This window comes from Aristolochia californica, unplaced genomic scaffold, assembly GCF_029961685.1.
Source record: "Aristolochia californica isolate CCGP_79_NKW_82.1479 unplaced genomic scaffold, dmAriCali1.0.hap1 SCAF_14, whole genome shotgun sequence".
Lineage (NCBI taxonomy): Eukaryota > Viridiplantae > Streptophyta > Magnoliopsida > Piperales > Aristolochiaceae > Aristolochia > Aristolochia californica.
In genome coordinates this window covers 24,647,505-24,675,062 of record NW_027181815.1, presented here as the reverse complement: position 1 = coordinate 24,675,062, position 27,558 = coordinate 24,647,505, and the positions used below count along the sequence as shown (strand labels likewise).

At 43.6% G+C, this 27,558-nt stretch overlaps 1 protein-coding gene across 1 annotated transcript in view; it reads right to left on the bottom strand.

The window, feature by feature from the left end:
* Positions 1-27,558, bottom strand: part of LOC137949706 (uncharacterized) — an 82,736-nt gene that overhangs the window by 9,187 nt on the left and 45,991 nt on the right. The window contains exons 9-16 of the mRNA XM_068795853.1: positions 22,457-22,596; positions 22,243-22,353; positions 21,967-22,083; positions 21,771-21,860; positions 20,884-20,937; positions 20,642-20,716; positions 7,088-7,163; positions 6,809-6,908 (exon numbers count right to left, since the gene is read on the bottom strand). Of these exons, the coding sequence (XP_068651954.1) occupies positions 6,809-6,908; positions 7,088-7,163; positions 20,642-20,716; positions 20,884-20,937; positions 21,771-21,860; positions 21,967-22,083; positions 22,243-22,353; positions 22,457-22,596 (763 nt within the window). The remainder of the gene's footprint in view (positions 1-6,808; positions 6,909-7,087; positions 7,164-20,641; positions 20,717-20,883; positions 20,938-21,770; positions 21,861-21,966; positions 22,084-22,242; positions 22,354-22,456; positions 22,597-27,558) is intronic.

The window sequence follows — 27,558 nt, the reverse complement described above, 5'->3', positions numbered from 1 at the left end:
ATTCCCTCACCTTGTTGCCACCTACCAGAGGCAGAACCGTGGTCAACCGAGGCAACTTTTACAGGGCGAGCCCAGCACTTGTACTCTTTATCCCCAAGACCCAGCCACTGGGCTTTATATTTTCCCTGAGGAAAGTGAGCAAGCTCAAACCTACAAGCGCTCCAATTCGAGAAGCATAAATTCGATGAGGAAACTTGGGCTCAGATGATGGAATTGGCTAAAATCATGTGTTATCTACTCTAGCCTTCTACCTGGAGATCAGCCACCCCCGAAAGTTTGAAAGAAGGGTGGAAAATGATTATCGTATCCTGGAATGTGCGTGGAATTGGCTCTGACCGACAAGCATTGAAAACCTTATTTCTTCTTCCAAGGCAAGCCTTGCTATCCTTCAGGAGACAAAGGCCTCTTCCCTATCCCATGCTATTCTTCGGGACATCTGGTCGTCCCACGACTTTGGTTGGCTGCAGCTTGACGCTATTGGCTCTTCTGGTGCCATCCTTCTTATCTGGGATACTCAGATTATTGAGGTTTCTAACAGTCTCTGGGGGACTTTCTCCATGGGTGTCAAGATCCTTGATAGAAATATAGAAAGCAATTGGTGCCTTGTCGGAGTTTATGGTCCGACCCGTTATCATGACTGTCAGCTTTTCTGGGATGATCTCCTTACTATTTGTGAGCATTGGCAGCTCTCTGTCCTTGCGGGAGACTTTAATGCCACTCGGTACTGCCATGAAAAGGGCAAGCATTCAAAACCTTATTTCTTCTTCCAAGGCAAGCCTTCTTGTCCTTCAGGAGACAAAGGCCTCTTCCCTATCCTATGCTATTGTTTGGGACATCTGGCCGTCCCACGACTTTGGTTGCTTGCAGCTTGACACTATTAGCTCTTCTAGCGGCATCCTTCTTATTCGGGATACTCGGATTATTGAGGTTTCTGATAGTCTCTGGGGGACTTTCTCCATTTTTTTTTATGAAGATGTATTTTATTAAAAGAAAGGAAAAAAGAAAATTACAAAAGCGGAGGGAGCAAATCCCTCACAACGAGAGATTGCAGGAAAGCTCCCTCCTTGGCAAGCACATCTGCTTCCGAATTTGCAAATCTCGGAATGTGAGACCAAATACAAGAAAAAGAAGATACAATATCCAAAATCTCCTGGAATATGTCCCAGTGCCTCCATAGGGGAGAGGAATTGCACTGGCACCAACCAATCACCACCTTTGAGTCCCCTTCAATGTGAATAGGCCCACTACATTTGTCTTTAAACACCCGCAGTCCATTAAGAAGGCCATGTAACTCAGCCGATGTTGAGTCGGAGATGCCTAAAGGACCAGCATAAGAAAAACATTGATTCCCAGATGAGTCTGAAATGACGCCCGCGATCCCGGGATTGCCAAGAGAAGATCCATCAAAGTTCAGTTTTAGGTAGCCAGTTTCTGGAGGGGTCCATTCTTGCATAACTGGGATTTTGGCTCCAATGTGCATCCTCGCCAAATTGCTCCAGTTGTCTTGAATGTTGGTGCCTTTAAAAGAGGAGAGGGGTTTTTTTGTCAATATCCAGGTTGATATTTGCCTGTCACTCTGTCAACAACTCTAGCCTCAGATTCGCTTTTAGCATCAAACCGCCTTCTATTCCGTTCGTTCCAAAGCCCCATGGAACGAAACTAGCACAAGCTGAGATAATCAATTTGCCGAGGCCAGGAAGGGGATGTCCCAAGATCGACTTACAAAAGCTTATCAGGTCGACAACATACAAAATTGAATCTCCAATTTGCTTAAAACAGAGGTCCACACAGTCCATGAGAACTGGCACTGAAGAAGAGTATGACTGGTGGATTCATCTTCATTGTGGCAGAAAGGGCATAGTGGATCTATAGATGGGTGACCTCTTCTTCTGAGCACATCAGCCATGAGAATTTTACTTTGACAAGCATTCCACATGAAAAATTTTACCTTAGGGGGGGCACATAGATTCCAGACGAAGTTGATGTCATGGGGACTTTCTCCATGGGTGTCAAGAAATACAGAAAGTAATTGGTGCCTTGTCGGAGTTTATGGTCCGACCTGTTATCATGACCGTCAACTTTTCTAGGATGATCTCCTTACTATTTGTGAGCATTGGCAGCTCTCTCTCCTTCTTGCGGGAGACTTTAATGCCACTTGGTACCGCCAAAAAAAGACCCCCCTCCCGGCTAGCCAAATTACAACCTCAATGTGGCAATTTGCCGATTTCATCGGTGCCTGTGATTTAGATGAAATAGCTCTCATTAGAAAGTCCTTCACTCGGTCTAATGGTCACCAACAGCCAATTTTATCTAAACTGGATTGTTTCTTACCCAATGAGGAATGGTTGTGGCTGTATGACAATGTGACTAGTAGAGTTCTTGGGCGCACACTCTCTGATCATTGACCCATCAAGCTTTACACTCCCTCCCAATTCCAGTTTGTCAACTCTTGGCTTAGCGACATCAACTTTTCCTTGATTTTCTCGAATGGTTGGATTGGCTTTGATGTTCATTGGCCCCGTGGCTGGTACCTCCCTCAAAAGCTCAAGATACTCAAAAAGCATCTCAAAGCCTGGTCTTTGGGACGCCGGTCTCAACAGTCGGATGAAAAGAGCTCTTTCGTCAACCAGCTTCCCACCCTAGATGCAACGAAGGAAATCCGGTGTCTCTCCCCCAGTGAGTTAGCTCATCGCTTTGCCATTCATAATCAACTTCAAACTTTTGCTCACAATGAGCTACTCCGTTGGAAGCAACTTGTTTGTTTTCGGTGGTTCTCGGAGGGGGACGCCAACACAGCTTTTCCATGGTGTGGCCTTTGCTAGGTGTCGCACTAATCGGATTAGTCCCTATGTGTTAACAAAGAGGTAACCTCCGATCGGTCGTCCATTACTAACTCTTTGGTGAGCTTTTTGCAAATCTTTACACTGAAACTTGCCCTTCGAGATCTTTCATCCAGATGTTTAACTTAAGAGAATTCTGGATGCGACCGCCAGCCTGATTGAGCTCCCTTTGTCTGTGGGTGAAATTGAAAAGGCTACCCTTGTACTCCCTTGTGACCAAGTTCCCGGTTCTGATGGTTATAATGGCGAGTTTTATTGCCACTGCTGGCCTACCATTCAAGAAGATGTTGTAGCCATGGTTCATGATTTCAATCACCGAGGAATTACTTATCGAAGCACTGAGGCCTCTTTCATTGCCCTCGTCTCCAAGAAATCAAATTTTGAGCAACCCTTGGATTTCCGCTCAATTACTCTCACCACAAGCACTTACAAGATCCTCGCCAGACTGTTTGCCAACTGGTTTAAAGCTGTCCTACCCTTGGTCATTGATCACGGGCAAAGTGATTTCATTAAGAGCCGAAACATCCTTGATTCTACAATGTCCAATCATGAGCTTTTGCATTATTTCAAGACGATGAAGCTCCCACGGTTTGTCCTTAAATTGGACTTTGAAAAGGCTTTCGATAGGGACAATTGGAGGCTTCTTGATCACCTCCTCACTAGAATGGGTTTTGGCAAAAGATGGCGACTCTAGATCAATAGCTGCATATCATTCGCCTCTTATTCCCTGCTCATCAATGGTCCTATTTGTGGTCACTTCAAGGGGTCTCATGGGATCCGGTAGGGTGACCCCCTATCTCCGTTGCTCTTCAACATCATTTATGAATATCTCTCTGCTTTGGTTTACTCGGCCAAGGAGAAGGGATGGCTGCTGCCAACCGCTGATCATGCTGATTTTGACGTCCCGATCCTTCAATTCACAGACGAACCGATATGTTTTGGTGTTTTTACAATGGATAAGGTCAGAAAACTTCGGGCGGGTTTATTTGAGGTCTCTTCGGGTCAACCGATCAACTGGAGAAAAACTACTCTTTTCGCATATCACATTGACCCCAAGACCCTGAGGCTTATGGCTGATTTTTTGGGTTTTTCTTTGAGCACTACTCCATCAACGTACCTTGGCTTCCCTCTCTTTGACAGCAGGCCAAGTGCCAACCTTTGGTCTCCTCTTATTGAAAAGTTTGAGCACCGGGTGGCTACCTGGCGTGGCAAGATCCTCTCCACCGTGGGAAGACTCACCCTCTTTAAATCTTGTCTTGCTGGCCTCCCAAATTACTATCTCTCCTTCATGCTTTGCCCGACCTCTGTTTGCAAAAGAATTGATTGCATCTGAAAGCGCTTCCTCTCGCGAGGATCTGAGGACTCTTTCCGTTATCACCTTGTCAATTGGAAAGATGTGTGCTTACCCTGTTTGCTGGATGGCCTTTGCGTCCACTCCATAAAAGAAATGAATGAATCAGGTACTTCTCCTCAAGTGGATTTGGAACTTCAATGCTCAACGTGTTTCTTACTGGAAACCCATGGTGGCCTTTAAGCTGCAATGTTCTCATCCTTGGTGGGGGGGGGGGGGGGGGGGGGGGGGGGGTGGGGGGGGGGGATCCCATCCCCCTCGCTTTCAAAATTCAAGAACACCACCTCTTTCTTTGCGGGTAATGATCAGATACTCCTTTTATGGTGGGATGCGTGGTGTGGTAACGGGGACCCTTTCGGTTCTCTCTTTGTCATCTCTTCTCAGCAAGAAGCCCTTAATACGGATGTTTGGCATAATTGATCATCGGACTTCTCCTTCAAACAGAGTCTTCGTGATAGCGAGGCCAATGACCTTTGTGCTTTGCTATCTACTCTTGCTCCTATTATGATTCGGGGATACTTACCAGATAAGATCATCTGAAAGCCAAACAAGAATGACCTCTTCTCGGTGGCCTCAGCGTACTCTTATATCAGAGATTGGACGGCTAGCCCTCCTGAGCACGATGATGCACGACATGGAAACTTTCTGCCCCAAACAAAATTAACATTTTCATCTGGACAACCATTAGAGGGAATACAACCGACAATCTTCACAGGTTGCCCTTTCTGTGATAGTTGCAATGAATCTGTCCAACATGTCCTCCTCCACTGCAGCTATTCTTGGAAGTATGGATGGGTGTCTTTCAGAAACTCGAATCTCCAGCTCGACCTTCCTCAAAACCTAATTGGAACTATTTGGATGGTGAGAGGCACCCTCTCCCCAAGCTTGGCAAAACCCTCCTATCTGCCTGTCTTGCACATGTGCCCTGATACATTTAGTTTTTTTTTTATGAAATGTGATTTTATTAAGAGAGCAAAAAGGAGCTAACTCCTGACAATAAGAGATTGCAAGGAGGCTCCTTGCTTGGCTAAAGCATCAGTCACAAAATTCGCTGATCTCGGAATGAGAGACCAAAAACAAGAAAAAAGATTGACAATATCCAAATTTCAAAAAAGGCATCCCAATGGCGCCACGTAGGTGAAGAGGCATTCTCGCACCAACCGATCACCACCTTAGAGTCTCCCTCAATCAGGATCGGCCTGGAGCAATGATCACGAAAAACACGAAGCGCATTAAGAAGACTTTGAAGCTCAGCAGTTGTGGACTATGCAATACCGAGAGGCCTGGAGAAGGAGACGATCTGGTTCCCAAGAGAATCACGAATCACACCACAGAAACCGGCTAAGCCAGAATTACCAAGAGAAGATCCGTCAAAATTCAACTTAAGGACTCCAGAAGGAGGCAGGGTCGATTCGCAGATGACAGGGGGCTTCGAAGAAATATGGAGTTGGGCTAGGCTCTTCCAATTATTTATGATGGATGATCCCGAGAAAGGGGAGAAGGTTTTCCCAGAGTGAAGCCAAGTAGCAATATTGCCTGAGATGGTTTCAATGACTATCTTGAATGCTGAATTTGGCATTGAATCTTCTTTGATTGTGCTCCAACCAGAAACCCCAAGGGGTGAATGCAAATAAAGCAGAGATCATTAATTTTCCAAGACTGGGGATATGAGTCCCGGCAAACATTCGGCAGGTCCCATGCATTTTAATGATAAGTCCAGCAGCGTTGATAGTACTATCGATTTGGTTGTGAGCCTTATTTCCATGTGGCTTCACTCTCGTCATGAATTCTCTGCCCTCATGGGGATGCCGCTCCAAATTAATTGGCGCTCGCTCACATGCCGAGCCCATCCCTCCCCCCCTGCTCTTCTAGGCAGCATCAAGCTGAACTTTGACGGTAGTGCTTTGGGGGTGTTTTCCGTATTTCTTCGGGTGAGGCTATCTTGTCTTATGCGGAACCATTGGGGCTTGCTAACTCTACACCGCTGAAGTCTCTGCTCTCCTTCATGGCCTGAATATCTTCAAGGAACGGCTCTCCGGGCACCTACTCATTGAAGGTGACTAGCGTTATTATTAGCTAGAGATCAGGTTCGGCTTCCCCCTTGGCGCCACTGGCCTATTCTGCTCTCCATTTCTGACATTGTATCTGTTATTTTCTGCTCTTGGAACCATGTAATCAGATCGACACTCTTTTGCCGATAAATTAGCTAAAACTGAGACATCCCTCCAATCTCTCACTGTTAATGCAATTCTCAGCACCATTTCAAAAAAAAATTGGCTCTTTTTCATCTTTTCTAAAAAAATATGAAAACTGACAATTTTCGGTTCACTTCTTACTTTTTCTGCTTCAAACTCATTGTACTTCCATATTCTTCCATTCCACTTCTCTTTCGTTTGTTCCAATGCAAAAATAATCCTTTTGCAATCAGATGTGTCACATTTATCACACATGAAATCATACTAATTCATATGGAAAGATATGTGAAAACAACATAAGAGCTAAGTAAGATACCACAATCTAAAATATCTATGAGAAATTATAACAACAGTCACCCATCCGGAGGAAAGAAAAAAAGAAACAAAAGAAAGGCATAGATAGCAGCTAAAATATACTTTACCCATCTGGATCAACAGTAAGTACAACAATATTAGGCAAAATGCGAGTAGCAATCTCGGTCATGTCATAGTATGCACTGGTGGTGCATAAAGCCATAATTCCTGTTGCATTGAGAATTATATCTATTAGACCTTTAAGAAGAAGTTTGCAGGTTTGATTACGTTAAAATTTCAGAGAGTGAACACTAGGACTGTGAATCAAAAAGCAAAAGCAAAACACGTAACTTCAATACTGCAGATATGTTCAAAGTTATGAAGATGAAATAAGCAAGTTCATATACCTGCTGCACGGGCTGGAGCAAAAGTATCACGTAATGCACGAACAGTAAATGCATTAATCAAAACTCTCTTCCTTGTCTGTGTTGTAGGACCAAACAATGTTTGGGCAAGAGAAAAAATATCAGTTTTTCCATATAAGACTTGTCAAAAATATCACTAGTTAACAGCCTCATGAACTAAAGAACATAATGTTATCTAGAAACAGCTTGCACGAAAACAGATATTATGAAATGAAGATTACAATTACAATAATCATTCAAATCAAATTGCAGAAACTTCATATTACACTTCTTCACCCATCTTAGCCAAGGGAATAGTTTTAAGTCTTTGGTTTTGACATTTATTCATATGCTAAAGAATGCAGTTTTTTTTTTTTCTGAAAGCTGAGAGAATTTTTTTTTTTGAAAAAGAATTTCTCACGGTTTTCAGAAAAAAATTAAAAGAAAAAAGGAATACACTAAAAAGAGGCCAGCAAGCTAACTACAAAAAAGAAGTAAAAACAAAAGTAAAACAAAATACATCAAGCAGGATCAACTAGAGGAAATCTCCCACAACCAAATCAGACAGAAAAACCCCAGCACAGGCTAACTGGTCCAACATAAAATTAGCACTCCTAGGGGTATGCAGCCAAGGTATCTGAAAATGACTCGTGGTTTCATGAATCTCTTCATATAAAAGCAATAAATGCCAAGGAGGATGTCCATCTGTTCGGAAGTAACTAATGACCACAGCTTAATCACCAACCACTGATGCAGTTTTAATCAAAGAAAGAATACCCTAATGTATCTTTCGAGTTAGCCTTTGTTTTAAGAGGAGCATAATTTTGTGTGATTTGATGTAAAAAGATGAAAGAAAAACAAGAATATATGAGAGTTTGAAGGAGGAGATGAGGGAGAATAGCGAGTATTAAGGAATATGTGTGTATGAGAGAGAGAGAGAGAGTGAGAGAGAGAGAGAGAGAGAGAGAGTGGACAAAAGGACCTCCTCTCCAATTTCTTTTTTTTTGAAAATAATGAAAAATTCATAGAAAGAGGAAAGAGGATAATACAAATAACAAGAATACCAATACAAAAGGAACTGAAAAAAAAAAACCTGGAACTGAAAAATACAAAAACCACCTAGTATCAATCAGATGTAGAACTCTCAACAAGGTAAAAAAGAGAAACCTATCCAAGAAAGAGCATCTGCCAAACAATTAGAAATTCTCATATTATGTGATCATTGTGTAGAGAGAGAGGAGAAAAGTGGAGAGCAGAAGAAAGGGAGAAGCAGCCTTGGCTGCATTAGAGTTCGTGCCAGAAAAGTATGTGCTCCCTTTCTTTATTAAACCCATACGTAAAAAATTACAAAAAGGACAAAAATAATCCTAGTTAAAAAAATTCCTATAATTCATAAAGTACAACTCTAACTTGAATGAAACTTGAAATATAAAAGTTTAATACAATAATCTAACTAACAGACATGCTAAGATTAATTAGAATATGAGAATTGACTAAAATACCCTTCTTTTTTTTTTTGAAAAAGATGTGTATTAAACAAGAAAATACAGAAATTACAAAGAGGGAAGCATGTCTCTGACAACAAGGGATTGTAGGGTAGCTCCGTTTTTAGCAAGCGCATCGGCTGCCGAATTTGCGGGTCTCAGAATGTGAGACCAAATACAAGATAATAATGAACAAATTTCAATAATCTCCCAAAAAATGTCCCAATGACGCCATGGGGGACGGGATGTACGCTCGCACCATCCAATGACCACCTTTGAGTCTCCTTCGATATGGAGAGGGCCGGAGCACTTATCTCGGAAAACGCGGAGCCCATTGAGAAGACCGTGAAGCTCTGCTGACGTAGAATCTGAGATACCTAAAGGGCCGGCATATGAGTAAGTTGGTTACCTATGTGATCCGAGATAACCCCGCCGAATCCTGAGAGTTCGAGGTTACCCAGAGAAGAACCATCAAAGTTCAGCTTAAGGTAACCAGGATCAGGAGGGGTCCATTCTTGCATAGTCCAGGGATTTGTCTTCAAGTGCAGCCTAGCCAAATTAAACCAGTTATCACGGACAGGAGTCCCCACATATGAGGAAAAAGACTTCTTCGTCAGGAGCCAGGAGGAAATATGCCCAACCACTCGGTCCGCCACCTGGTCCGTAGATTCGATTTTACCTTCAAACCTTCTACGGTTGCGCTCATTCCATAAACCCCAAGGTATAAAGCTAACACAGGCCGATAGCATCACCTTGCCGAGACCAGGGAGGGACATACCAAGAAGCGATTTACTGAATGAGATCAAATCAGCCGCCATACAGAATTGAATCCCTATCCTGCTGAGAATGGATGTCCACACCTTCCATGAGAAGATGCATTGAAGTAAAATGTGGCTAGTGGATTCAGCTTCAGTATTGCAAAGAGGGCATAAGGGGTCTACTACGGGTGGCCTCTTCTTCTAAGCACGTCAGTCAAGAGAATCTTGCCGTGATAGGCACTCCACATAAAGAATTTAATCTTAGGAGGAGCACATAGACGCCAAACAAAGAAGACCTCATGATTCTGATGAGAAGTATTCCAACCATTGATGAAACTGAAAGCAGATGATACTGAGAAGATGCCCTTTTTCTCTGGCCACCAAACGAGCTTATCTGCCACCAAAGGACGAATTTTTATAGCAGTTACTAAATCCATCAATCGACTGGCCTCTAATGCCTCGGAATCCAAAAGTCCTCTTCTAGGATGAAGGTTCATACCACCCTCCTCGAAAGCATCGGCAACTGATATATTCCTATGGGTGGATAGGAGAAACAAACTTCTGAAGGCAATCTGTAGCGGCTCCTGCCCCAGCCATATATCATCCCAAAATTTAAGAGACCTACCGTTTCCAACATAGAATCTGCAAGTAGCTGAAAATTTTGGAACAGGTAGGTATAACACTCTCCAAATCGGAGATAAGACCTCTCCGATTTCCCCCTGACATCCACCAATGAGTCATACCTCCAAGCTTGGCGATAATCATTTCCTTCCAGAGATTTGAGGATTGAGTATTGATTTTCCATAGCCATTTAAGGAGCAGAGCTAGGTTCATATCTTTGGTTTTCCGAATCCCCAGGCCGCCCAAATTTTTAGGCAAACAAACTTCATCCCATTTGACCAAGTGATATTTAAAGGTATTACTCAATCCTCTCCATAAGAACCTTCTTTTCAGTTTATCCATTGTCTTACATATGGATGCAGGACAGGGCATAAATGATAGAGAATAATTTGGAATACCTGCAATGCAAGATTTAAGAAGGATGAGCCTCCCTGCCTTACTAAGCAACCGCCTTTTCCAAGTTGCCAACCTGGATTCAATCCTCTCAACCATCGAAGTCCAAAGCCTTTTACAGATGCGACAGTTGAATAGTGGCAGGCCAAGATATGTGGACGATAGATTGCTTGTTGAACAACCGAATAAACTAGCCATCTCTGCAAGAAGCTCCGGACTAACGTTAAACCCCATTAGAGAGGTCTTTCCTCAATTGACTTTCTGGCTAGATGCTACCTCAAAAAGACCCAAAATCGCTTTAATCTTCCTTGCTCCCTCAATGTTACCAATCTAAAATATGATGGTATCATCTGCATACTGGAGGATAGGGATATTAAAAGCATCTTGAGGGCTGATGGGAGGAAGCCATCCAAGGCTAACTGCAGAATAAAACATAGAAGAGAAGAATTCCCCGATCATGTTGAAAAGTAGGGGGGGAGAGCGGGTCACCTTGTCTAATACCTCTGGACCCTTTGAAAAACTCACAAACTATGCCATTTAAAAGGAGAGAGTATGTGGCCGATCCCACGCAGCTCCTGATCCAAAATCTCCATTTGTCTCCAAAACCCATTCGAACCATGATCTCGTCCAGGAGAATCCAATTAACTCTATCAAACGCCTTCTCTACATCAAGCTTCAGCACAATTCTGGGCTCCTCATTCCTCTGGAAGTGGTCAATAAGCTCATATGCAGCCATAGTGGAGTCTAGGATCTCTCTTTCTTTAAGGAAAACACCTTGCCCTCTGTGTATGACGGTAGGAAGGTAAGCTTTTAGGTGATGAGCCAAAATTCTAGCAATGACTTTGTAGGCGCTTGAGACGAGATTGTTTGGTCGGAAATCCTCCGGCCTCTCGACATTAGCCTTCTTTGGGACCAATACAATAAATGACGCACCGATACTGCGGAGGGTGACCCCATTTCTGAAAAAACCGTGAACTAGTATTTTTTTTTTTTTAATGATGCTGATTTTTATTAAGAAAAAAGCTCAAAAGAGCAATTTACAAAGGAGGGAAGCCTTCCCAAACAATGAGAGATTGCTTGGAAGTTCCAAAATTTGCCAATTTATCAGCCAAAGAGTTGGCTGATATGGGAGTGAGATTCCAATTACAATGAATAGAAGATATAATGTAAGCAATAAATACTATCAGTGATGGGCCAATGGCGCCAAGGGGGGAGCTGTCTTTGGAACACCAACTAATAACAATCTTCGAGTCGCCTTCAATGATTAATTTGCCATGGAGACGATCCCTAAAGATTTGGAGGCTGCACAACAGAGCACTAACTTCAGCAGTATTAGAATTGGCAATGCCCACCGGACCAGCAGAAGAAAGAATAGGGTCTCCATTATGACCTCTAAACACACCGCCTGCTCCAAGACAACCAATAGCACTACCATCAAAATTCAGTTTAATGCAGTTGCAAAGGGGGGGGGGGGGGGGGGGGGGGAGGAATCCCAGATGGCCATACTCAAAGTTCTGCAGGGGCCAGACATATGGGAAGAAGTATTGTCCGGAGTGCTAGCTTTGGAGTTGAATCTCTGGTTGTTCCACTCGAGCCAAATGCACCATGGAACATGCGCAAGACAGGCCGAAAACTTGCCAAGCCGAGGAAGGTGAATCCCTTGAACCATCTCAAAGGTGCTAAAGAGGTCCTGATGTAGCCCCACTTGGGGCCCAATCTTCTGAAAAATCTCCATCCAGACTTGCCACGAAAATCCACAGTGTAAGAGGACATGCTGGACTATCTCATCGCAGTCACCACAAAGGGGACAAGAAAGATCAAGGGTGGTAAAACCTCTTCTATTAAGGTTGTCTAAAGTAAGAATTTGTTCTCTAATGGCCGACCACACAAAAAATTTGATTTTGCTTGGTGTTGAGAGTTTCCAAGCCAGATTCGCCTTGTGCTCATGAATATTGTAGTCTTGTTTTCTGATATGAGAGTAAGCAGAAGTAACAGTGAATCTTCCATTAGTGTTGGGCTTCCAAATCAGCTTATCAACTGAATGCTCCTAGATAATAGTACTGCTGAGTCTGGAAAGGAGAGCAAAAAGCCAACGATTCCTCCTCATTTAGTCCCCGACGGAACGGGAAACTCCATGACTGATCACTCCATGGATTAGCTACTGAGCAAGAGAGGTCTCTAGCCACCCTATGCAGTCCCTGGAAGTCCTCCGAGAGGGATCGGGGGCCATATCATTCATCTAACCAGAAGAGAAGGGGTTCTTCCATTGCACGTGTGAAACGAGTTAGCATCTCTGAATATTGGAAGGAGCTTGAAAATTGATTTCCATATCGGGGATAGGAGGCAAGCGGCGCCACCCTCTCTCCACCAGGCACCCGAAAACTAAAGGTAAAATTTCACCATATTCCTCCATAAACTATTATGCTTGTTGTTAAAATTCCAAATCCATTTGAGCGTAAGAGCTTTGTTCATTTCCCTTGTAGGCCGGATGCCTAATCCCCCCCTCTATTATGAGGCATGCAAATATCCTTCCAACTAACCAAATGGTATCTGAAGGTGTCTTCCGAACCTCTCCAAAGAAATCACCAACAGATGACATCAATTTTGGAGCAAACGGAGGCAAGACGGTGCATGACCTTAAACTAGTTCGGACATAAAACTGCTCAAAAATGTTGCAGGAGATATCTTCCTCTGGATCAAAGTCATCTTTGAAGATTTTAGCTCTGACTAGAACTTAGATGAGGCCTATGATCCCTAGGACAAGGAGACCGAGCTCAGCTGGCCACCGTGACACCACCAAGCAGACACCGAGTCAACTCTCACTCACAACCTAACCATGACTTAGACATGGAGACCAGTGACTCGTCCAGTCTCTCCCCTCTATCCATTCAAACCTCCATTTCTCAAACCGCTCCTTGATCACCACCTGCCCGCTTGACGACACTGACAAGCACCAAGCCAGCCCGCTAGAAATGACCATCTCCTCCACCCTTCACAAGCTGCCAAGTAGCCTACAATGCCTGTCACCCAAAACCAAAAGATTCCAACACCATTGACCACCATAGCTCCCAACCCGGTGCTGAGTCAGGCCATAATGGCACCCTTATTTCCACAGTCAATCAACCCAACAAAGCTGGCGCATACCTGCTCCAAAGACCAACTCCTTGCTGCCAACCAACTATCATCTCACACGCCTACCAAGAATCACATGTTGTGTCACTCGACCACCAACTCCCAAGATATCTCCCTCACCCCAAGAGGAGCTTCATGAACACCTGGCAACCCTACTCTGTCCTTGCAGAAAATCCAACACCCCCTGCCATTACTCCATTTAACCCAAACTCTATTAAAATCCCCTATGGCAATCCCCTGTATCTTCCCATTTCGGGAATGGGAGACCTTGCCCCTTCACCTCCTCATCTCAGCCATCTGTCTAACCTTCATTAGGATTCAGAATCAACTACTCCCACCACCAACCGGGCTTCCACTTGAACAACAGCAACGACCCCGTCTCTCTCCTTGCCACATATCAAAGGAAAGGAAAAGGAACTCAGAGAAGGCTACTCCAAGGGGAATCCAGCAAACCCAACCAATTCCCAATTGACTCTACTACAGGTCTCATTCTCTTTCCTCCGCCTAGAGAAAGATCTCACAAGCTTGTTGGTACAAGTCTCATTCTCTTTCCTCAGCCTGGAGAAAGATCTCACGACACCGAGCACTGGCACTGGCTGGACGAAGCTCGCATCCTCATCAACCCACATTAGATCTTCTCAGGTCACCAGTTTTTGTGCCTCGCAATCGACAATGCCAGATTCTGGCTCAGAGTCTCCTTTGAAGACATGGCTGACTTTCGACATCATACGGTGCCACTCCACTTCTCCAGTGAGACGATGCATCAACCAGCTCAGCCAATCACCGGCTCATTGGGTTCATCGGATCACCACTCAGCGAGCCTGATCCCTCATCACTTGGCTCACCCGCCAAACCAACCAAATTCAAATTCACCTTTACTGCACCATCCACCTACCTCACCCTGCAACCCAGTCAAAGTTTTTACTTCGCCTGAAACTCTGAAAAAGCAAACCACCCCTTGTCAAACTCTCCCCGGCAGCTGCCTGAACCCCCATCCACCCCCCTCCCCCGCCCCCCCCCCCCCCCCCCCCCCTGAAAATGACATTTTGCTTGGTCAACTCCACAATCAATTACCTTATCAAGACATGTCTACCAACACGCCCTGTACCGGTTCATGCCAAATTCAACCCCGGACCCACTTTCCTTCGAGCCAACACCCCCCCCCCCCCCCCAGCCTGTTTCCTTCCCCTGTAATTGCCAAATCCCCCCAAATAAAAACACCCCAGTAACCTTTCTGCTTATTATGGACACTCCACCTCCTTCCCCTCCCCGAAAACCCACCATAGTCCAGTATCCTTCTGATTCTGAATCCAGCTCTGAACCCAGTGCTCTGAACAAGTATCCCAGAAACCCAGAAACTGGCGGCAACATATTCCCAGATCCTAGAGAACAATCCCAGTGCTTTGTTGAAGCACTGCAGTCAGAAAAACACAAATACAACCCTGAAACTTGGGATCGAATGATGGAATTAGTCAAAACTTTAGGCCCCTTCCTGGCGATCAATGCCGTCCCAAAGTCCAAAAAAAGAGGGACTAATGATCATCATCTCCTGGAATACACGGGAAATTGGCTCTGCAAGACGCCATGCCACTATCCGTTCTCTCCTCTCTTCCTCCAAGGTTAATGTTGCCATTATTCAGGAAACCAATACTTCTTCATTAAATTGCAGCACTGTTCGGGACCTCTAGCCAACCTGAGACTTTGGATGGCTGAAATTAGATGCTTCTAGTCAAGCTGGCAACATGCTTCTAATCTGGGATACAAAGTGCATTGAAGTCATTGATAGCACTCTAGGTGCCTTCAACTTCAGCGCCAAAATCTGTGATCGAACTACTTGAAGCGTCTGGCGCCTCATTGGTGTCTATGGTCCAACTTGAATCTGCGAACGCCAATCTTTCTAGGATGAACTACTCATGGCATGCCAGCACAGGCAACTCTCCCTTCTCATTGCTGGTGACTTTAATGCCACCCACTTCTGTCATGTAAAAACCCCTCCAACCCATAGGATTTCGACATCCATGAGACTCTTTGCCGACTTAATTGGTTTTTGTGCACTGGAGAAGATTGTGTTCTCCAAAAAGACTTTCACTTAAGAGTAACGATAGCCAGCCACCCATCCTCTCAAAGCTCAACCGATTCCTTGCCAATGATGAATGGCTCCACCTTTATGGGAATGTGACAGGAAAGGTTCTTGGCCACACCATCTCCGATCACTGGCCAATTTCGGTGGACACCCATTTCGGGAGATGGGGGCCCTCCCCCTTTCGGTTCGACAATTCTTGGCTGAATGACAACAGCTTCGACTTAGTCTTCACCAATGGTTGGAATGACTTCAATGTCCTCGGTCTGAGAGGCTGGCCCCTCCCCCAAAAACTTAAGCTGCTCAAGCAACCCCTCAAGTCATGGTCCCTGGGGCACCGCTCTCGGCATCTCGATGACCAAGGGTGCCTCCACAGCCAGCTCGCCATATTAGACGAAGCTGAAGAAGCCAGGGGTCTCTCCCCAAATGAAGTCAACCAACACTTTGCTCTCAGCACCAACTTCAAACTTATGCCCACAATGAGCTTATCCATTGGAAGCAACACGCTCGATTTAAATGGCTTTCAAAGGGCGATGCTAATACGTAAGTTCTTTCATGCTATTGCCTCCGGTAGACATCGAGCCAACAGAATCATCTCTCTTTGCGTCGATCGTGAAGCGACCTTGGACCAGGACTCCATATCTAACTCTTTAGTTTCCTTTTTTGCAGGTCTATACATTGATAATTGTCCCTCTTGTCCCTCAATTCAGAACATTACCCTGGCCAGAATACGTCCTGCCATTGCTGGTCTGATTGAGCTCCCGTTTTCTGCACGGGAAATCGAAAAGGCCACACTCAGCCTCCCCCCCCCCCCCCCCCCCCCCCCCCCCCCACTACCCTGACGGCTACAACAGAGAATTTATTGTCATTGCTGGCCCACCATCTACTAAGATGTCACTGCCATGGTCCACGACTTCTACCACTGAAGCATAACCTACCAAAGCATTGGGGCCTCCTTCATAGCCTTCATACCTAAGGAGATAAATGTGGAGCAGCCATCGGATTTCCGACCTATCAGCCTAACAACCAGCACCTACAAAATCATAGCTTGCATTCTTGCTAATCGACTTTAAGGTCGTGCTTCCATTAGTCATTCACTGCGGGCAAAGTGCGTTCATCAAAGGTTGAAACATCCTAGACTCAGCTATGTCTAGTCATGAGATTCTCTACTACTTTAAAACCTTGATTCTCCCCCACTTTGCACTCAACCAGATTTCGAGAAAGCCTTTGATAGAGTAAATTGGAATCTCCTCGACAGTCTACTATGCAAAATGGGATTTGGTCAGAAGTGGCGCTTTTGGATCCGCAGTTGTATATCCTCCGCCTCGTATTCCATCCTCATCAATGGCATGGTCAGCAGCTTAGGGATCTCGTGACCTTCATCAAGGTTATCGCCTCTCTCCTCTACTCTTCAACATCATTGCCGAGTATCTCTCCTCCTTAGTCTACTCGGCCAAGAATATGGGATGGATCCATGCCATGGCTAACCTTGCGGAATTTGACGTCCTGATCCTTCAATTTGCGGATGATATTATCTGTTTTGGTGTGGGTACTATGAACCAGATCAAGAAATTTTGGACTCTTTTCGGATTATTTGAACTCTCCTCGGAGCAGTTGATCAATTGGAGGAAAACTATGCTCATCGAATACCACATTGAAAATGGCACGCTGAGTAGTATGGCTGACTTCCTGGGTTGTTCTCTGGACTCTACCCCATCCACATACCTCGTCCTCACCCTTTTTGACAGCAGGCCTAGGCTTACCTCTGGTCTCCCTTAATCAAGAAGTTCGAGAGACGCCTACCCACCTTGCGTGGCAAGCTGCTCCCCACCCCTGGATGACTTACCCTCTTGAAATCCTGCCTCGCCGATTTGCCTAACTATCAGTTGTCCGTTATGCGCTGCCCAACCTCTATTTGTAAGAGAATTGACGCTATTAGAAAAAGTTTTCTATGGTGCAGCTCTGAAGACTCGTTCCGCTATCATCTGGTTAGCTGGAAAGACGTTTGTCAATCCCCTCCACTGGGTGGCCTTGGCATACACCCTACCAATGTGAGACACACATCCTTCTGGATGCCCATGGTTGCTTTCAAGCTTAGGCATTAGGGTTTATGGTGGAACGAGGCTGAAACTAGGCGTCGGCTATCCCCCATATGGAAGTCCCTCGCCCACTTATTGCTGCTCTTCAACAATGCCATTGCTTTCTTCACTGTAAATGGTTAGAAGCTCCTCTTCTGGCGTGATTGTTGGTGTGGGAACCACCCACTCATGGATGAGTACAGTGCTCTATAACTCAATTTCTAGGCGCCAAGAAGCCACAAGGGCTGCTGTTTGGAATAATCATGCCTAGAATTTCCAGTTCAGGTGTCCTTTCCACTTCTTTTAACCTCTATTGTTGGTCTCATTTCTACCTGGCTTCCCCCCACCCCCGATCGGTAGCATCAGCTAAATTTTGATGGCAACACTATTGGCTGCTCGGAACCAGCTGGTTTTGGAGGTGTCTTACGGAATTCTTCGTGAGAGACTATTCTCTCTTACGCAAGACCTCTGGGGGTGGCTGACTCTACAACTGCTGAAGTCAATGCCTTGACCGTCTTCAAGGACCACCTCGCAGGGCATCTGCTCATTGAAGGAGACACCAAAGTCATCATATGGTACTCATACTCAGAGTCACCCCCTTGGCGCCACTGGCCTATTTTGCTTTCCATTTCAGACATTGTATCTTCTATTTTTTGTTCTTGGAATCATAGATCGACAAACACTTTTGCCAACAATTTAGCCAAGCATGCACTCCCCCCCACCCCGTAGCTCTATTTCTCTTCTAATAAATATCAGCACCATTTAAAAAAAAAAAAAAAAGCTAGACCTTTGCATGATCAATCAACTTATTTTTTGAAGGCTTGAAATTGCATTTATCGATCAATAAGCCTAAGGACTCAAAAATATAATTGTCACACTCAATTGATTGATCATAGCTTTCCATTAATCGAGCATTGTGTTTCAGCTTTATGTAAACAACTATGAAACAGCTAGTTTGGTAGAGAGATTTTTATAAATACCCCACCAAAAGTGCTTTAAACAATTGATTGAGCATTTAATTTGCAACTTTCAAAGCATTCAATAGCCATCCATTTGAAATCACTTTCCAAATCCATTTTTGAGTGAGAAATTCTAACTTGGATCTTGCTAGGAGAAGACTAATTTCCACTTATGCAAAAGGTGCAAAATTTCCTTTTATATGTGTACTTTCATTCTTCCTTTTATAGATTCATCTAGAACTTGGAATCTAGATAGGAAGGTTTGCTAGAACTATGTACAATCTTAGGGGAGATTTGTAAAAATCGTGTATTTAGCCTTACACATGGCTTAAAAGAAAATTAAAATCTCTTTTGTGTAAATTTCCAATTAATAGAGCTTACTAGTGGAATTTCCCGAGCAAGAGTACTTAAGCGGTGAATACAAATAGGGGAACACCGACAAAGATTCTCTATGTACAAATATCGTGGTGTGTGCATATTTATTTAATTCTTGCCTTAATTTTCATTTGAGCACTAAATTTTAAATTGTTATATCTCAATTCCCCCTCTTGAGAAGCCACTTGGGCCAACAATTGGCAGTTGCAAACTCGATGAAATCAACACTTTTGGCCCTTGCACTACTTGAGCAAGGTAATATGATTAAATAGCGAGCAGAGGTAGCATAGGCTGCGAGCTGGCCCTTGCTTCTTTCTACGTTGTTCAAGGCCAGATCTTGGACAACATCTCTAGACTTTTCTCCACCTCCAGCGATGTAATCTATTCATTCAATACCAAAAAACTCCCCAGCAAAGAAAGTTTAGATTCGGATATCCGTATACATATCCCCTTTCCTTCTTGCTAGTGCATCAACAATTGGACGTCAAAATCTGATCCGAGTACATGAGATACCCACAAGTGTACTTGAGCTAATTCTTTTCAAATTTCTTTCACCACATCTCAGACACGTATTTAGCACACAATTTATTCTCGACGGTGTCGCACAACCACACGATGGAGTTGACCAAAGAAGTCTTGAACGAACAACAACAAAGAGACGACAATAATCAAGATACCAAAGCAGAAGAAAAAAATGAGTTCAGAGTAGAAGAGAGAAAAGGAAGGGACGAAGTAAAAACTGGTCTAAAAACTCATAGCTACGAGTCCTAAAAAGAGACACCCATTGGAAGAAAACAAGAGGAAGAAGAGGTTATGGACTTATATCCTAACCCTCCCCTTGAAGCTCAATTTATAGATTGATAAAATTATAATATTACAATAATACCCCTGAAGGAGGTGGAGCACCAGCCAATGACCATTTTTGAGTCACCCTCCATAATGAGTGGACCTCTGAAGCGATCCTAGTAGATACGAAGCCCGTGGAGAAAGCCAAAGAGCTCAGTAGTGGTCGAGTCCGCAACACCGAGAGGACCAGAGTATGACATAATAGCAATTCCTCCAGGACAAAAAATCACCCCCCTCAAGCCAGCCAAACCCAGGCTCCCAAAAGCGCTGCCGTCAAAGTTGAGCTTGTAATATCTAGTGGGAGAGGGAGGGGGGGGGGGGGGGGGGGGGGGGGGGGGGGGGGCGCTTCCATATGTCAACTTGGTGGGCACTGAGGGAATGGACATCTGAGCAATGATGGAGCTCATGACCCTCCTCTGAAGCCTTATTATTTTCCCTGACCACTTGATCGGCCCCCTCATTATTGAAGGTGACTCCAAAATGGTTATCAGTTAGTGCTCTTCCTCCTCCAAGCCTCCATGGCCGCATTGGGCAACCTTTCAGGACATATGGGAAATCTCCTCATTTTCTTGTTTTTGGACTCATATTCGAAGATCAACTAATTCTTTAATTGATTTTCTTACAAAGTACGGAGTTTCCTTTCAAATCGTTTGTTGTAAAGGGAATCCTTTGATTGTTGTTCTCCTTTTGCTTAATAAAGCTCATCTCTTTACAAAAAGAAAAAAAAGAAAACGAGATCTAGTATTTTGTGCACATTTTATAGTCCATGGAAAAACAAGCACATAACAGAAATTTTCTGGAACCATCAGCAATAGTTCATCATCCACTGACCCCTTCATTAAAATAAGAAGCTATATTCCCAAGCAGGATAGTGGTGTTAGCTCGAATTGCAGGTTCTTCATCAACCTGTAAGAAACAGAACAATTAAAACAAGTTTCAATTTTATCAGCACATGTACACTCCCAATTGCAACAAGAAAAAAATACAAAAATAATAAATAAAAAAGTGCACCTTGATGAAAGAGTTACAAGTAGAAAGTTTGTTCTTTCAAATTTATTTCTGTCAAAAATTACCTGTAACTTGGAAAGATACTTCAGTAAAGTCCCAGATATGGTACGCTGAGAAAGCTGCATGTCCAAACCAAGCAAGGAAAAGAAGAAAAATTCAGGAGACTTATTATTTAATAGTTGAAATCACAGTTAAAGTAAAAACTGAGACTTTTTATTTAATAGTTGAAATCATGGTTAAAGTAAAATGGAGACTTTTTAATTAATAGTTGAAATCACAGCTAAAGTAAACACGAAGAGTTTTTATTTAATAGTTGAAATCACAGTTAAAGTAAAAACAGTAAAGATTTGGAGAGGAAAATCCCCCTCTTTAGGACTGATACTGGTAAATTGAGTTAGTAAATTGCCGTCTTTGGAGCAATTTCGACTGAAATTTTATTTTTTCTATTTTTTGTTATTTTTTTTTAATTCTCTTCCTTCACACTACAGCTCATAATTCTTTTTAATTAATGCTATTATCCATCATTAAAACATAAAATACCATAACCAGCATAAAGCAAAAAGGCATGAGACTGAACATGATCTAAGATTCTCAACATTTGGCAAACAGATACATTTTAATACAAATTGTTGACCTCATCAATTGTTAGCACACTTCTGCGAAATCAATTACTCATGTTTGTCCTCAAAGCATCATTTGGAGATCGCAAGAATGACAACTCCCAAAGGCATTGACAATAAACATTGCAGACTAGAAGTGACTATTTGAAGAAAAAATCCCTTAGAAGGTTAAGTGAGTGTGCACCATATGAAGCTAGAGGGATTAAAGCTTCCAACTTGACTTCTCATTTAATCTAAAGAGAATGAAGTAAACAAAATTTGATCTTGCAAAAATAGGCTAAATGGCTAAAGAATCCCCTGCTATCATTAAGGTAACTAGGTAGTTTACATACCTTGGGAGCAAGAATGAGCATTGATTTGAGTGTCAACTCTCGTAGAAAACCAGATAGATCGGAGAAACCAGTCGCAACATGAGGGAATATCTGAAGAAAAAATGCCATGCCAACTCTATGTTGTTTAGACAGATAATGCAACCAAAACTAAATTCAATTGAAGGATTAACCAAAAGGTTGTTTCATAGTCATATACCTGCTCATCTACAACTTGAGCTGAGAGTGATTCTCCATATTGATCAATATGCTGAAGGAGACTGATTCTAATACCTCTATCTGTAGAGGCATAAAGTTTCACAATGGTTGGGAGTACCTGCATCACAGAGTAAAAGATGCATTAGACACAAAAAAGAAATCTAAAAAAACTATTAAATGAGTTAAAACCATTCATTTTTATCATATTTTCTTATCATAGATACTAGAATTACAATTACAACACTTTTACATAATAAGTAGTACGATAAAGAAGAACCTTTTCATTGCCTTCTTCTGGTGAAAACCAAGAACCCATTTTCAATATTGCAGTCAAGGCAGGAGCTGTGGCTGAGCCAAATTCTAAGGAAGACGCCAGCAGGGGAATCAACTGAAATAACCAGAAGAATATATCATCACACTGACTGGAATTGGATTATCAATTAGTTACTGTAAGACAAATCCAATTTTAACATACCATGCTCAAACATTACCTTTTTCAACACTATCTGGTGAGGGAAATGTTCAGCTAAACTAGGTAGCTTACGAAAGAAAGTATCCTTCTCAACACTATCTTTCAAAGTTAAGACTTCCATAAATTTGATAGTCTCCACCAACTTACTGTGAAAATATTCTGTGAAATAAGTTGCAAAGTTATACTCACAATTACAAACTGAAACAAAATGTTAAAAAAAAAATTATTTTGTTTTTTTAGTACAGCAAGAAATTCATTAAAAGGATATACAAAATTGCAAATTTTTTTTTTTTATTTTTTATGAAAGTGCGTATATTGATAAAAAGAGGGAAGAAATTACAAACCTAGCTTTGGGGGCCTGACTCCACAACAAAGTGTTGGAGAGAAATACCCGCCTTAGCCTGGGAGTCTGCCAGGTGATTAGCAGAGCGCGGAATATGATTCCATTTACAGTTTAAGGGAGAATAAATTACAAATTTCATTGAACATATCCCAATGACGCCACGGGGGTTGGCCATGGTTAGCACACCAATTGATGACCACTTTTGAATCGCCTTCAATAGAAAGGGGACCAGAGAGGTGGCTAGAGAAGATTTTGAGCCTGTGCAAAAGACCAGAGAATTTTACAGTGGTAGAATCTGAGTTGCCGAGGGGGCCTGCATATGAGAAGAAGAGATCGCCATTTCCATTGTGGATAACACCACCGAAACCAGCTGGTCCGGGGAAGCCAAGAGCACTTCCATCAAAATTGAGTTTTGTGTGCCTAGGAGGAGGGGGGACCCATGTAGCCATAGATGGGGGGCGAGAGGGTAGAGACATCCTTGCGATAGTCTACCAGTTTCCTTTGAAGTTCGAATCACTGAATTTTTTGAATTCTTTTCTATTTAGGAGAGCTTAAATTGTTTTTTGAAATAGGAAATGTTAAAATTGTTAAATATGATCATTTTTAGAAAAAAAAAATGTTAAATACGATATATCATAGAGCTTCGTATCTGAGGATAGAACTAGAAAAGAAAGGTAGGGAAAAGGGACAGCTCAAGGAGCTCTGTGAGAAAGCAAAAGAAGAGAAAAGGGGAACAGAAGGAAAGGTGTTTGGAAGGAGTTCAATGAGGCTCGGGTTGGATTCAGTGAGATACGAGGCGGCCGGTGTTGGTTGGGTATTTTGGAGGGTGCTGAATTTTGGTGGAGGGGGTATTTGGCATTGGTTCAAGCTTAGGGTAGGTAGTAGTGTTGGGGGGGGGGGGGGGGGGGGGGGGGGGGGGGAGGGAGGCGGTTACTATTTTGGCGCCTGCCATCGCTAAAATGGGTGAGGGGGATAGGGTGCTTAGGCATTCAAGAAAAGCAGACCATCCAAATGCGGCGTTTGTTGCTTCTGGTGTGAAAAGACAAGCCATAATCTTATTGCCACAATGTTGGACGATTTTACATTCCTTCCGATCCCGGGAGCTCATCACAGAGATGCAGAAAGCAAGATTTCCAATCCAGAGCTCTCAGGAGGCATTGAGAGTTACTGGCTTTGCTGTTACCCGAATAAAAAACTTGTAGAACAAGTCTAGCAGAACCACTGGAATGCTGAAGAAAGATTTTTTTTCGCCAGTGGTCGAAACGACTCGTACGATGTCATTGGATGGACGCCGAAGCGTCATCACGGTGACGGAAGAGTTTCCGTATTTGAACAAAGTAGTCGACACCCTTTTCCTCTTTGCGACAGGAATCCACTCACCATTTTCCTTTTTGGCAGTACCGGCTTGCATGTCGACAATCAGCAGCATCGCAGATTTCTAGACTGTGTCGTGCAGCCTTTCTATTGCATCGGAAACCTTCGTACCACTCTTTTATGGCATCGTTCCAATGCCAACTTGCTTGGAGGGGCTGCTCCAGCACAAGCGACTAGTCGTCGTCTTCCTCGGGTCGGTTGTAGAAGGGTCAAGATCTGCAAACTGTCACAACTCATTAAAAGAAGGGGAAAGTCCAGATATTGGATCGGAAAAAGGTTTTCCGATCATCGTGTTCACCTCCATCACCTAACCGCCGACAGAAATCTGGGAAAAGGTGGTTGGAATAGTGGCTCTGTCCTTCTTCGTCTCGTTGTCGATCAGTCGAGGTTTCTCGAGGGGTGGTCGGTCCCCGTCTCGGGTACCAGCGTCAGTGCCATCACTGGAATGCGGGGGGGGGGGGGGACGCTGGAGGCTGTCACGATGGAGGTCCGCCCCGTTGCAGGCATCAGTCTCAGGTCTGCCAAAATGGGTGAGGGGGATAGGGTGCTTAGGCATTCAAGAAAAGCAGACCATCCAAATGCGACGTTTGTTGCTTCCGGTGTGAAAAGACGAGCCATAATCTTATTGCCACAATGTTGGACGATTTTACATTCATGCCGATCCCGGGAGCTCATCACAGAGATGCAGAAAGCAAGATTTCCAATCCAGAGCTCTCGGGAGGCATTGAGAGTTACTGGCTTTGTTGTTACCCGAATAAAAAATTTGTAGAACAAGTCTAGCACAACCACTGGAATGCTGAAGAAAGATTTTTTTTTCGCCAATGGTCGAAACGACTCGTACGATGTCACTGGATGGACGCCGAAGCGTCATCACGGTGACGGAAGAGTTTCCGTATTTGAACAAAGTAGTCGACACCCTTTTCCTCCTTGCGACAGGAATCCACTCACCATTTTCCTTTTTGGCAGTATTGGCTTGCATGTCGACAGTCAACAGCATCGCAGATTTCTGGACTGTGACGTGCAGCCTTTCTATTGCATTTGAAACCTTCGTACCTCTCTTTTATGGCATCGTTCCAATGCCGACTTGCTGGGAGGAGCTGCTCCAGCACAAGCGACTAGTCGTCGTCTTCCTCGGGTCAGTTGTAGAGGGGTCAAGATCTGCAAACTGTCACAACCCATTAAAAGAAGGGGAAAGTCCAGATATTGGATCGGAAAAAGGTTTTCCAATCATCGTGTTCACCTCCGTCACCTAACCGCCGGCAGAAATCTGGGAAAAGGTGGTTGGAATAGTGGCTCTGTCATTCTTCGTCTCGTTGTCGATCAGTCGAGGTTTCTCGAGGGGTGATCGGTCCCCGTCTCAGGTACCAGCGTCGGTGTCGTCACCGGAATGCGGGGGGGACGCCGGAGGCTATCACGATGGAGGTCCGCCCCGTTGCAGGCATCAGTCTCAGCGTCGCAACACTCCCAAACAATATCGCCTTGGGAGCCATCAAATTATATAGGGTAATGGACTTAGTCCAAAGCTCTATCTATAAATGATAAAAGTACCAATATTACAATTATACCCTTCACCCTAGTAAGAGTAAAGAAGAAAAAAAAACATAAACTAATTACATCAATGACAATCTTATTACATCATATCTTCCAACAAGGGCTCCTTAAAATATATTGTACTCTAAACTTTCAAGCTTAATAAAAGCATTTCACTCTTTCAAAAAATAAAAATTCAAAGGCACCACTCGTATAGTTTTCTAAATGGGATGGGGAGGGGGTTCGATTTCAAAGAAATATCCAAAGTTGAAATCCTTGGACTCTCATCTGATTTGTTGAAGTCAATGGTTACTGAAGGTAGATTTCACCACGACTAAAATCTTGGACAGACAATCTGTCCACAAAACCACCCTAAATGCAAGAGAGAGAGAGAGAAACAACATCAGAACCGAAGAGTTCTAACTTCAAAAATCCAAACAATGGACTGCAATAAAAAATAAAAAATAAAAGTGAACACTAAACTTCATTGTAGGGGATACTCATTTATACTACGGTTATGGAACGAGGTAGTTCATGCAAAACCCATAGAAAATTCATTTTGAATTAGCACATAGGATTTTAAAATACCTAAAAGGAGTGGAGGAACAATTGGTTTTTTAATAGAAAGCAATGTTTTGCTATGAAACGATGACGGAGGCAAGAGAGATGCGAGAGGTGAGAGTGAGTAGAGATGAGAGAGAAAGGAGCGAGGAAGATCTAAAGCGAGGGAGAGTGGAGGATCGAAGACGACAGAATGAGAGGGGAAATCACAACAAAGGAATGAAAGCAATGAGCAAAGGCAAGTTTGTAGTGATCAATATTGTTCTAATTGGGACAGAATAAGAACAACTCCCACAACTCGATCGTGCCAACAACGATGTCGATCACCCAGACGCAGCTGCACCAAAATCAGCTCACTCCGACAATGATGGACATGAAAGGTAAACCGTCCGAAAAAACAGATTCCGTGAGCAGCCAGGTGATTTTAGGCCAATTAGACTCATCTCCAGTACTTATAAGATCATTGTTAAACTTCTTGCGCACCGGCTCAATGCTCTCCCCCCCATTGTGATCCAGCATGGTCAAGGTGCTTTTCTCAAAGGAAGAAATATCCTTGACTCTACCATGACTGCACACAAGCCCATTGACCACTTCAGCAGCTCCAAGGACCGGCGGATTGCTCTTAAGTTCGATTTGGAGAAGGTTTTTTATCATGTCAATTGATATTTGTTGGATGACTTGATGGGTCATATGAGTTTTGGTGATCGAAGGAGATTTTGGATTAGGAGTTCTGCGTCGTCAGTTTCATACTCTCATCCTTAATGGTACAGTTTGCAGCTTCTTCAAAGGTACTAGATGCCTAAGGCAGGGTGATATCCCCTCTTTGCTCTTATTCAACATTGTAGCAGAATTATATCTTCCATGTTTTATTCGGCCAAGGAATGTGGTTGGTTGGCTCCGACCAATCAACACCCGGCTTTCGACGTCCCCATTTTGCAATATGTAGATGATACTTTCATATTTGGGGTTGGTAAACTGGATGGCATTAGAAGGATCAAGGCAGTGCTAGGTCTTTTTGAACTGGCTTCTGGGCAAAAGGTTAATTGGGGAAAGACCTCTCTGTTGGGCTTCAATATTGACGTTGGGACTCTCTCGAACATGGCAAGTATATTGGGTTATTCAATCTCCTCCATCCCCACCACCTACCTCAGGCTCCCTTTATTCATAGGTTGTTCGGTCTCCTCCATCCTCAACAAGATCCTTACGGCGGATAATCTTAGACGGCGAGACCATCCCTTGATTGATCCCTTTTGCCCACTTTGTAGCACGATGGAGGAGTCGATCAGCCACCTCCTCCTTCTTTGCCCCTTCTC